General features: G+C 61.1%; 1 protein-coding gene across 2 annotated transcripts; it reads left to right on the forward strand.

Moving 5' to 3' along the window:
* Positions 1–6,442, forward strand: CBX4 (chromobox 4). 2 transcript variants are annotated; one of them, XM_070225832.1, is made up of 6 exons: positions 243–273; positions 420–463; positions 1,594–1,659; positions 2,190–2,266; positions 3,839–3,905; positions 4,194–6,442. In XM_070225832.1, the coding sequence occupies exons 5-6, from the start codon at positions 3,858–3,860 to the stop codon at positions 5,619–5,621; spliced, it is 1,476 nt and encodes a 491-aa protein (XP_070081933.1). In that variant the 5' UTR covers positions 243–273; positions 420–463; positions 1,594–1,659; positions 2,190–2,266; positions 3,839–3,857; the 3' UTR covers positions 5,622–6,442. The 2 variants fall into 2 exon arrangements, with proteins under 2 accessions (XP_023507648.1, XP_070081933.1); XM_023651880.2 differs by lacking the exon at positions 2,190–2,266 and having other exon boundaries at positions 1–273.
* Positions 6,443–11,129: the final 4,687 nt, after the last annotated feature.

Genomic DNA, 11,129 nt, shown 5'->3' on the forward strand with positions numbered 1-11,129 from the left:
CAGTTGTCTGAGCGAGCGCGAGCCGGGAGCCGGGGCGGGCGCGGGCAGCGGCGGGCGGCCGGGCTGTGCTGGGCGAGCGGCGGCGGCGCGGGCGGCGCAGGCGGCGGGGGCGTCTCGGCCGGGGCGGCAGCGGGGCGCCGGCGGGAGCCAGCAGCGTCTGCAGCCGCGCCGGCCGCCCGCGCCCCGGCGCGCTCCGGCTCGGCCATGGAGCTGCCAGCTGTTGGCGAGCACGTCTTCGCGGTGGAGAGCATCGAGAAGAAGCGGATCCGCAAGGTAGGGCGGCGCGGGGGCGGCGGCGAGGCGGCGAGGGAGCGGCGGCCGGAGCGGCCCGCGAGGAGGCGGGGAGGGGGTGGGGAGGCTGCGGGCCGGAGCCGGGGATCCCGCGGAAGCTGATGGAGTGCTGTCTCTTTCCCCCTCAGGGCAGAGTGGAGTATCTGGTGAAATGGAGAGGCTGGTCCCCCAAGTAAGTAGCGGCGGAGGGGCGGGGGAGCCGGGTGCCGAAGCGCGGGGCTCGCGGGCTCCGGACCCGCCGGGCTGGTGGGGTGGTGGGGGGAGCGGACGGGAGGCGGGGTGGAGGTGGGGTGGAGGGAGGAGGGGGTGGGGAAGTCGGTGGCAGGCACTGGGGAAGCCGAGCCGCCGAGCCCGAGCCCGGCGCCCTGTGTTGTGCTCCGCTCTCCGGGAAATGCCATCACTAATTTATGCACTAAAAGGAGCCGGAGGAGCTGGAGAGACGCGGGGCCGAGCCGGGGAGGCCGGCGGAGGGAGGGAGGGCGCAGGCACTGACTGATGTACAGCAGAAAATGGCTCCTTTCCCCTTTCCCTCCACCGAACGGCTCCATATTGCAAAACCAAAAAAAAAAAAAATTAAAAAGCGACGAAAATGCAATTGTGTGCCTCTTCCCTCCTGGTGGTGCAGGGAGAGGAAGGAAAAAGGCAGAAAATGTTGGGAACTGTCACTGCGGCGCTTTTGGTGGGGAATTTTTTTTTTTAATTTGAAATGCGAAGGCACCGGATGGAGACAGACGCGCAGGCACACGCACACACTCACTCACACACACAGAGAGAGGCATATTTTTGTGTTGCTGAGTATTTGGGGGTGCTTGCCCGTGACAGGGGGCTCCAGGGCCGCCAGGGGGTGTAGGGGGGGCCTCTTGGCTGACGGTTATCGGATTAGGGGTCAAATGGAGAACGGCTGAAGCCCTCGCGGAGACTCGGTGCCGGGGAGAGGAGGAGGGGACTGCGACTTTGCCTTTCGGCTGCTTTGCACGCAGGGTTCCTGGTGAGCGAAGTGGCTTTGGAACATGTCGCAGTAACATGCTTAAAATTCTTGACAACTGCAAAATAAACGGCTAGTTTCATTTTCCTTACCCCTCCCCTTTCTTCCTGCCCTTGTGTGTTTATTTTGACTTGGGGGGGGGTGTCTCAGGGACCGTGTCAGGCCTGCAGAATTCTACCCTCCACCCCCCACATCCACAGCTAAATAGCTTTCGGTTCATGAAGACAGAGTAGGGCCTTATGTCATTCCCCACCTGGAGGCCGCAAAGCTGGCTCGGTTTTTTTTACGCCGTGTCCCCCTCCCTTTTCCCTTGCAAGATATAACACGTGGGAACCCGAGGAGAACATCCTGGATCCCCGGCTGCTGATCGCCTTCCAGAACAGGTGAGCGTCCCCCGAGCCGCCGCCGCCTGCAGCCGTGACCGTATATGGGAATGTAAGAGTGGGCCACGCAGCAATAGGAAAGGGGGAAAGGGCCGGGAGGGGCCCGCCGGGAGCCCCCTCCCCCTGACGGGCCAGAACGGGCACGGCTGCGGCCTCGGCTCCTCTAACCAACGTCCTTGGCGGTTGCTGCAGCCTGGGGGTGGGGGCGGGGCAGGGCCGGAGAAGGCGAGGCTTGTGTTTTGGGGGAACTGCGGGAAGGGTGCCTGCGGGTGGCCCCACAGCTGCCGGGAGAACTCGGGGCTGCTCCTGGCTCCCCGCGGGCCCCCCTCCGGTCTCAACCTGGGGGCCCCACCCCCGGAGCCTAGGTGTTGCTTTCCTGCAGCCACTGGCCGCTTGGCACGGGCACCTCACCGGGCAGCTCCAAAGGAGCTGGCATTGTGAAACCGCCGGACGTCACGAAACTGAACTTAACCTGTTGGGGGCTGGAGAAAAGTTGACGAGGCCTTAAGCCCCCTCCCCCAACCCCCCAGGGAGCTTGGGATCGATCGGCAGGGGACAGATCCTGTCTGGAGCTGGGTGCCCTTCACACCCCCCACTGTGCCACTTGGTGGGTATCGGCCCCCCACTCTCAGGGCCTGCCTGCTTGGCCCAAGGATGTGGATGGGCGCTGCCTCGTGGTGGAGGGGTGGCTTCTGATGAGGGGCTCATCCTCGTGCGCACAGATGCTTGTCACGCTGCAGCTGCTGCAGCTGGATTCACCGCTGGTGGCTGTGGTTCTCTGTTTCGGGGGGAGGACAGAAGGGGGAGGGCGGGCGAAGAGGGGAGGAGCGGCAGGAGCTCTCAGAGCTCGGCCACCCCGCTGCCCTCCTTCCCCCCTCCCACTTTTATTTTGCATTATTTCCTGTGGCGCGTTTGGCGCTAAAACTGTAAACTCTAGACCCTGGGAGCAGCCACCAGCGGGGAAGTTGCTCTCCCGCGACGCAGGGGGGCGCCGTGAAGGGCTCCTGCCCCAGCTCCACCTGGGAGTTCACCACTCTGTAACCATGTCAGCGGCTGATGCCATGTTGCATAATGGGTCCCCGAAGAATTAAAATGCAGGCTGTTGCAATGCCATGCAACTTTGGAGTCAGGCCCCGGCCCGGAGTCCCCGGGCATGGCGGAACTCCCCTGGGTTAGCCCACGGCCAGGGGGTGGGGGTTTCCTAGGGTCGCTAGAGAGCGGGTTTCTGGCCTGGGAATGGGGGCCAACTTTGGCCAACGCTGGAGAGGCACCCTCTTTTCCCATGGAGGGCTGGGCAGTGCTGAGACAATCTGCCCCCTAGCCTCGGGTCATCCTCCGCCAGGCCGCAGGGAGAAGTGTGGCAGCTGTATTACTCGCGCCACCACCCGTAGGCTTTATTAATAATTTGGAAATCGAGGCGGCGGGGAGCCGGGCTCGGTGAGGAGGCTGCGTGTCTGCGCGCCGCCCCCGCCTCGCCCCGCCCCTCCGCCCCGGCTGCGACCGAGCTGGTTCACCAGGTGGCCGCGAACCTGGCCAGGCCCTGGCCTCAGCGGCTGGCCCCCGCCCCCAGCCCCTAATTGGCTCATTTGCCGCTGTGTAAACAAGGGCGCAGCCCCTCCCCCTGTTTAGTGCCTGGCCTTTAAGAAAATGAGTCCTCCCTTCTGCCGGCGACACTCGTTATCTGAATCTTAATGAGGTCATTAGCATCCTGTGCCTCTGATGGGGAGGGACGTGGTCCGCGCACACCTCTTTTGGACCTGTTTGCGTCCCCTGCACCCCCACACACGCTCTCCTTTGCACAGGGCCAGGGGCCCAAGGCTGTGGGCACCAGTGCTGGCGACCCAGCCGCGAGCTGCCGCCTCCCCGGCATAGAAGCAGGGCTGCGGGGGCTCCAGATCAGATGCTGACATCAGAGGTGGGGGAGCCCTTCGCAGAGGACCCCTTGGGCAGATAAGGGTCTGTGCGAGCATAAAGCGGGGCTCTGGGACCGGAATGAGGCGCCCAGCTGGCGGCAGAGGCGACCTTCTGCCCTGAGCTCTTGATCTCTCTCGGTCTTGCTGGTCTGGCTGTTCGCTGCTCCTGAAGGGGGGGGGGGGGGGCGTCGCCGCAGGTTCGGGGCATAGCAGGAGGGGAGGCGACCCTGAGGCTAATAGCGTTGCCCTCTGTTCCCTCCCCTCAGGGAACGACAGGAGCAGCTGATGGGATATCGGAAGAGAGGGCCGAAGCCCAAGCCTCTGGTGGTGCAGGTGAATGCGCTTGCTGGCCCTGGAGCCACTCACCCACGAGTCCTTCCCTTGACTTTGCCACCTGAGCTGCCTCCAGGCCCAGAGGGCAGGCGGGGGTGGGGGGCGGGGAGGGAGCTCTTCCTCCGGAGCACCCAATTCCACCTCCCTTTTACTTGACCTCCCACACCCTGCCCACCATAACACAGCCGCAGACCCAAGGGGTGCCGGGACTGTCCTGTATTCGATGCATGCTCTAGCCCTGGCCACATCCCTCCTCTCACCTCCTCCTGCCCCGCCCCCTTCTCCCAGGTACCTACCTTTGCCCGTCGCTCCAATGTGCTGACCGGACTCCAGGACTCCTCTGCTGACAACCGCACCAAGCTGGAGCTGGGCACTCAGGGCAAGGGTCAGGGGCACCAGTACGAGCTCAACAGCAAGAAGCACCACCAGTACCAGCCGCACAGCAAGGAAAGGGCAGGCAAGCCCCCACCGCCGGGCAAGAGTGGCAAGTACTACTACCAGCTCAACAGTAAGAAGCACCACCCCTACCAGCCTGACCCCAAGATGTACGACCTGCAGTACCAGGGCGGCCACAAGGAGGCGCCCAGCCCCACCTGCCCGGACCTGGGCGCCAAGAGCCACCCGCCTGACAAGTGGGCCCACGGCGCTGGAGCCAAGGGCTACCTGGGAGCCGTGAAGCCCCTGGCCGGTGCGGCTGGGGCTCCAGTCAAGGGCTCTGAGAAGGGCCCCCCCAACGGGATGACGCCGGCCCCCAAGGAGGCAGTGACGGGCAACGGGATTGGGGGCAAGATGAAGATCGTCAAAAATAAGAACAAGAACGGACGCATCGTGATCGTGATGAGCAAGTACATGGAGAATGGCATGCAGGCGGTGAAGATCAAGTCTGGCGAGGCCGCCGAGGGTGAGGCGCGCTCCCCCAGCCACAAGAAGCGGGCCGCTGAGGAGCGCCACCCCCCTGCAGACAGGACTTTCAAAAAGGCAGCGGGGGCAGAGGAGAAGAAGGTGGAAGCGCCCTCCAAGAGGAGGGAGGAGGAGGTTCCAGGGGCTGGTGACCCGCAGCCCCAGGACGCTGGCTCCCGAAAGCTCTCCCCGACCAAGGAAGCCTTCAGTGAGCAGCCCCTGCAGCTCACCACCAAGCCGGACCTGCTGGCCTGGGACCCCGCCCGGAGCTCGCACCCACCCTCTCACCACCACCACCACCACCACCACCATCACCACCACCACGCCGTTGGCCTAAATCTCTCCCACGCGCGCAAACGCTGCCTCTCGGAGACACACGGCGAGCGTGAGCCCTGCAAGAAGCGCCTAACGGCGCGCAGCATCAGCACCCCCACCTGCCTGGGGGGCAGCCCGGCCGCCGAGCGCCCCGCCGACGTGCCCCCCGCCACCGCCCTGCCTCAGCCCGAGGTCATCCTGCTGGACTCGGATCTGGACGAGCCCATAGACTTGCGCTGTGTCAAGACGCGCGGTGAGGCCGGGGAGCCGCCCAGCGCCCTGCAAGTGAAGCCCGAGGCGCCCGCGGCGGCAGTGGCGGCGGCGGCAGGGGTGGTGGCAGCTGCGCCGGTGACAGCGGCCGCCGAGAAGCCTCCGGCTGAGGCCCAGGACGAGCCCGAGGAGCCGCTGAGCGAGTTCAAGCCCTTCTTTGGGAATATAATTATTACCGACGTCACCGCGAACTGCCTCACCGTCACGTTCAAGGAGTACGTGACGGTGTAGCCGGAGGGTGTCGGAAGGGGAAGCGCCATCCCAGCGAGGGGTGTAGCACCTGGGGCCAGCGGGCGGACAACTCCTCTCGCCAACTGCGGGGCATCCGAGCCGGCTCCCAGGGCGTGGATGCCCGAAGCCGCGGTAACCTCTGCTTGGGGTTTTGGGATCCTGGCTGCGGTGCCTGGCCCGCCTCCGCCCCGGCTCCTTCCACACGGTGCCTGCGGGTCTCGCCCCCGACCTGCTCCATCCCCGCGCAGGACGAGAGCTCTGCCCCTCCTCTGCCTCGTGGACCTCCGGGACTGACAGAGCAGCCACGCGCGCGCGGTCTCAGAGTTATAGTATTATATTTTAACCGTGCTAACTTGTCAAGTGCAGACTTTACTCCCGTTTGTACGTGGTGTTATTATTGAAATGTATTGTTTGAGCTCAAAAGGCCCGACCACCCCCCTTCGGGCTGATATATATATATTTATTTGTAGGTATTTATATATTGAAATATAAAAACCTAGATTTATGGAGTTTCCTCTAGATCATGTTATATTCTATATCAGACGAACTATTTTCTGTTGATCTTTCCTCCCATTCATTCAGTATTTCAGCTGATTTCATTTCCTCCCCTTCCAGGAACTGCAATACCAGTAACCTTGGTATATATTTTTTGATACTGTACACATGGATGTGTTGTTTCTATGTGCAAAAAAAAAAAAAAAGTTTGTTAAAAAAGCTAAAAGAGCTCTCTAGAAACTGCTGCTACTAGAAATGTCTAAACTATAAGCTTCCAATTATTACCTGCTTGAATGTAAATATTAAATGGAGATGTTGAAGGTGCATTTTCGCTGTTTGAGATTAGCTCAGAGGGAGTGGCCCGGCAAGGCTCGGGACGCGCCGGAACCCTCTCCCCACCCAACTTCTGCCTTAGGTCTCAGGGAGGGGACGTGCGCGTCCTGCTCGAAACCTTTGCCAAAGCAGAGTGGACTGGTTCCGCGGGCAGAGGCGCCCGCGCCGGGGGAATGACCTCGCTCCCCGGAAGTCGAGAGGCGCGCCAAAGGAGAGGGGAATTCCTGCGGGGGGCCGTCCGCGTCGCCCCCGCCCCCCGGGCTTTCGGACCGCGGTGCCCACGGCGGGGGCAAACCCAGGATCTGCGTCGGGAGGAGGGGTGCAAGGGAGAGCGGGCGGTGCGGGGGATGTGGGTGGGGCTAGCCCCCCGCGCTGCCCCCGCCCGGCACCTGCTGATCTTTGCCTGCCACCCCCCAGGGCGCAGCGCACCCAGACGCTGGCCCTGGTGGGGCAGGGGTGCTCTTTCCAATAATTCCTGCCCCTGCCCGGTAGGGCAGGTTCAGCGGGGAGGGCACCCTCCCACTCTCTCCAGCGTCCCTTGCTGGCATCGCTGGCCCCGCCCCCCTGAGGAAGCGGCCGAGGCTCTTTCTCTGCCAGGCGCTCTCCCCGGAAACCGCCGGGCCAGAGGCTCCGACTGGAGGCGCAGCGAGCGTGGCCGGGGCAGGGGGGCTTCCTGCGAGGGGGAGGGGGAGGAGGCCTGGCGAGTGAGGCCTGCCCACCCCCACTTCCTCAGTGAGCAGGGAGAACTGGGACCACATCTCACCCATCCTGCTTTGGGTGGCAAGGCTGGGGCCCTTGGTGTCGCGGGGCAGGAAAGAGTTAAGGGTCCAGAGGGGGCGAGCGGAGTGGGCTCAACTCTGGGGTGCGGCTTCCCCCCGGCCAGGAAGCCGAGACTTGGGAATGCAGCGGCCGCGGCCAGCTTTCTGCAGACACAGCGATCTTCCTCCTGGCGGGGACGGCCGAGCCGGGCCAGGGGCCGCGGGACTGAGGGCCTGGTGGGCCCGGGGCTGCTGCGGGCCTCCAAAGCCCGTTGCTCAGCCTCCTGGGACTGAGGGGCCCGAGCCTGTGCAGGGCGCCAGGGCGGAAGAGGTCAACGTGGTTCAGAATGGGCTGGGGGGGGGGGGGGGGTGCGCGAGAGAGCGTAGTGTTGGGAAGGCCAGGGGAAGAGATAGAGGGCCAGGAGGGCGGGGAGGCCTGAATGCGGACAGTGTGGCCAGTGTTGGCTGCAGGCCACCAGCGGCTGGAGGTGGGGGAGGGGAGCCCAGCGGGGGGAGGGGAGGGAGGGAAGGGAAGTTCTAAAAAAAAAACCGTTGGGAGTTTCTAGCCCTGGCTTTTGTGAATTGTCCCTCCCCTCCCACTGCCCCCATCACCCCAGCCCCCTTTAGAGTTGAGTTAAATACTCCCCCCCCTCCTTGTAATGAATGCCCTTTGCCACCCTGGGAGCGGAGGGAGGGGTGATCTTGACTGCTCCTGGCAAACTGCCGGCTCAGCACTAGAATTGGGCCTGTCCTTCACTGGCTGGTACACAAAGGCACATGCTGGGCGGGATTTCGTCTCCCTGCTTTTCTGGTAGAGGAGAACTAAAAACTCGGGAGTGGGAAGGGGAGCTCCTTGTTCAGGTCTGCACAGCTGGTGACTTGGGAGTGAGCCTTAGCCCCTGGGGGTGCCCCTCCCACCCAGTGGGTGGCCTCTCCCAGGCTGAGCCTAGGGCATTGGGCCAGGAGGTTGAAGATGGCACTGGCAGGAGCAGGGGAGGAAAACAGTCCGCTTCCATTCCCAGAAAGGTGGCCTGCAGGTGGCCTGAGGCCTTCAAAACTGGACCTGGTGGTGGTGGTGGATCTTCTGGAGTGGGTCTTCAAGGAGGGTGGTCCTAAGAAGAGCCTGGAGCCTGAGGTCAGAAGTTGGACAATGGGACAGAGACAGATGGGTAGGTCAGGAGGAACTTCAGGATGCCCAATCTGGTGCCTGACCCAACAGTGTCTGACACACCCCTCTGGCCCACAGGGGACAGACTCTGTCATTTGCTGAGCAACTCGGACATGCCAGGCACCACTTGAGCGTCTTGTTCCGTTCAGACCCCGAAGGGATTGAGTTTCCCTGGCGGATGAGAGTCTGAGGTTCTGATGGCAGAACAGGTTGTCCAGGGTACGCGGCCACTGCCCTACTCTGTGCTGATTCTAGAACCAAGCTGTCTGCTCCACCATCCCCCAGAGAGGTATCCCACGGCTCCCGGCCCCCGGGCCTCTTGGACACAGGCCTGAGAAGATGTGTCTGGGGCTCAGGAGCTCTCACAGAGGGTCACGGGCCCGGCTTTGAGACAGAGGTGGAGAGTTCCGTAGCTCCAGTTCCCCCTGGCTGCACCGCCTCTTCCTAACGCAGGGCCTCCCTGTCTGTTGGTGCCCAGCACTTCACAAGTGAAGGGTCCTAAAGCCCCTCTCTGAGATCAGGTTCAGGGGAGAGAAAGAAAGCAGGAAGCTGAGATCTTAACCCTGCACACGGGGAGACCCCGACTCCTTTGTGCTTTCTCCAGATGAATCTTTCTAATGGGGCTGAGCCTTGAGCATAGAGGCTGTGACCCACTGAAAGAGAGGGGCACTTGTGTATCTGTCCACCCTCAGAACCTGGTCCCTCCTGCACCAGCCAGCCCCAGTCTCTGGCTCTGGTCTCCCTGGAGTCTACACCCCCTCCCCAACTCAATTTCCTAAGAGCCAAGTTCAGCCCTTCAGTCTTTGTGCTCCATCCTTGGATGCCACTGAGGTGCTTTGGAGCTAAGGTTGACAGATTGAGCACATAAAAATCTAGGATGCCTAGTTAAATTTGAATTTCAGATGGATAATGCACAATTTTTTAGTATAAGTACGCCCCGTGAAATATTGGAGCTATACTAGTAACGAAAAAAAAAAAAGATTGTTATTTATGTGAATTCAGGTGTAACTGAGCATCCTGGACTTTATCTGGAAACCCTGTTTGGATCCTGAATAGTCAAAACGGCCCATCCTTGCCCACAAGGGAGTTTCAGTCCATTAGGAGGGAGACAGTGCAGAGCGCTGAACCCTATGGGTCCTATCAGCGAGGTTATCGTGACATTGCACATGCTGGCGTGGCACAGAATGGTGGCTCGATGACAGTGGGGCCCTCACCTGTGATTTACCGTGGGGGTGGGGTGTGCGTATGCACCTGGACCAAAGAGTGAGGGAAAACCAGAATCAGTCCCTTGTCTTTTGGCCCACCTCGGGCTCCTGAATTAAGGCTCCTCCCCATGCCTGCCCACCCAGAACAGCAACTTCTAGAACATACAGGGAGGGCAGAACCGATCTGCTTGCAGTCCCCTATCCCCTTCCCAGATATCAGTTTCCTTGTCACCTTCAAAGACGCGCTCTGACATGAGAACGAACTGATTAGGAGGGCGTCTTGAGCACTTCTGGAAACCTCCCTAAGTAAATGCACAGGTAATATTTTCACCAGGGAACATTAAACACCCGTGTCAGATCCAAATGCCTTCAAACGACTTCTGGCCAGCAACCTCCCCTTGTCCAAGCGACAGATCCCCAGTGATGTTTACCTCTGAGTCAGCTGCCCTCCCCTCCCTCCGGCTCTCTGTAACCCAGCGGGCACCACCAGCACTCTGCGTTCTGCCCTCATTCCCCACTTGGTGGATTACCCGTTGACCTGGGACCTCATCCTCAGCCCCTGCAGCTTTATCCTGGGTCACCGAGAATGATGTTGGGACAGGAGAGAGGTGGGATGAGGCCCCGTGAGCCTAGCCTGCACTTGTACGGAAGCGAATCCTCATGCTTTTTGAGATAAGTTTCTTCTCTGGTTCCGTGTGATGTTTGCTGCTCATCTGAGAAGGTGAAGCCTCTGAAGAGCAAATCGTACCGAAGGCGGTTATTCTCGGATGCAAGTGTCCGTTTCCTGTGGCCGCAGTGCAGAAATCCACGCCCCATGCCCTCTTGCTCCTCCTCACTTCCCTTTGCAATTAATGATAGCAGCTAACATTGATGGAGTGTTCATTCCGTGGGGGACACTGCAGGGGGATCAGCTCATTTAACTCTCACAGATCTCCAGGAGGTGGGTCCCATCATTGTCCCTGACTCACAGATCATAAAATGAAGGCTCAGAGGCTTGAGTGATCTGTCCAAGGTGAAACAGCCCATGAAGAGGGAAACAGACGGTCTCAGAGCTAGCCTTGTCCGTCTCCAGAGGCCATGTTCCCAGCGCCCAGGGTTCTGCGGGTCCTTCAGAGGCCAGCTCAGGCCCCATCCCCTCCCTGAGGTTGTTCTGGATTATTCCAGCCTTTACCAGGACCGACTGCCTGAAACTCTGCAGTATTTACTGCCTTCCCTGAGTCATTGTCAATCAATTGCACACTGCAACATACATGTATGCACGGGCCTCCATTCTCCAACTAGACAGAGCCTTGAGCACCTGGAAGGTGAGGAGCATGTCTTCGGTATTTTCTGCACAGTTCTTAGATAAATACTTTGGAATCAGACGTCTCGTGTGTATGTGTGTACAGAATTGTGTGTGCATGTGAGAGAGGGAGAGAAAGATGGGGGCTTTGGGACCGTGAAGCTGAGTCCTGCACTGAAAGCCATTAACAGCATCCAGAGACCAAAGAAGGTCCCTGAGCTGCCCCCAGGGGCCTCAGGTTCAGAGGCTGGGGACTCAGGCTGTTGC

Source organism: Equus caballus, chromosome 11, assembly GCF_041296265.1.
Source record: "Equus caballus isolate H_3958 breed thoroughbred chromosome 11, TB-T2T, whole genome shotgun sequence".
Classification (NCBI taxonomy): Eukaryota; Metazoa; Chordata; class Mammalia; order Perissodactyla; family Equidae; genus Equus; species Equus caballus.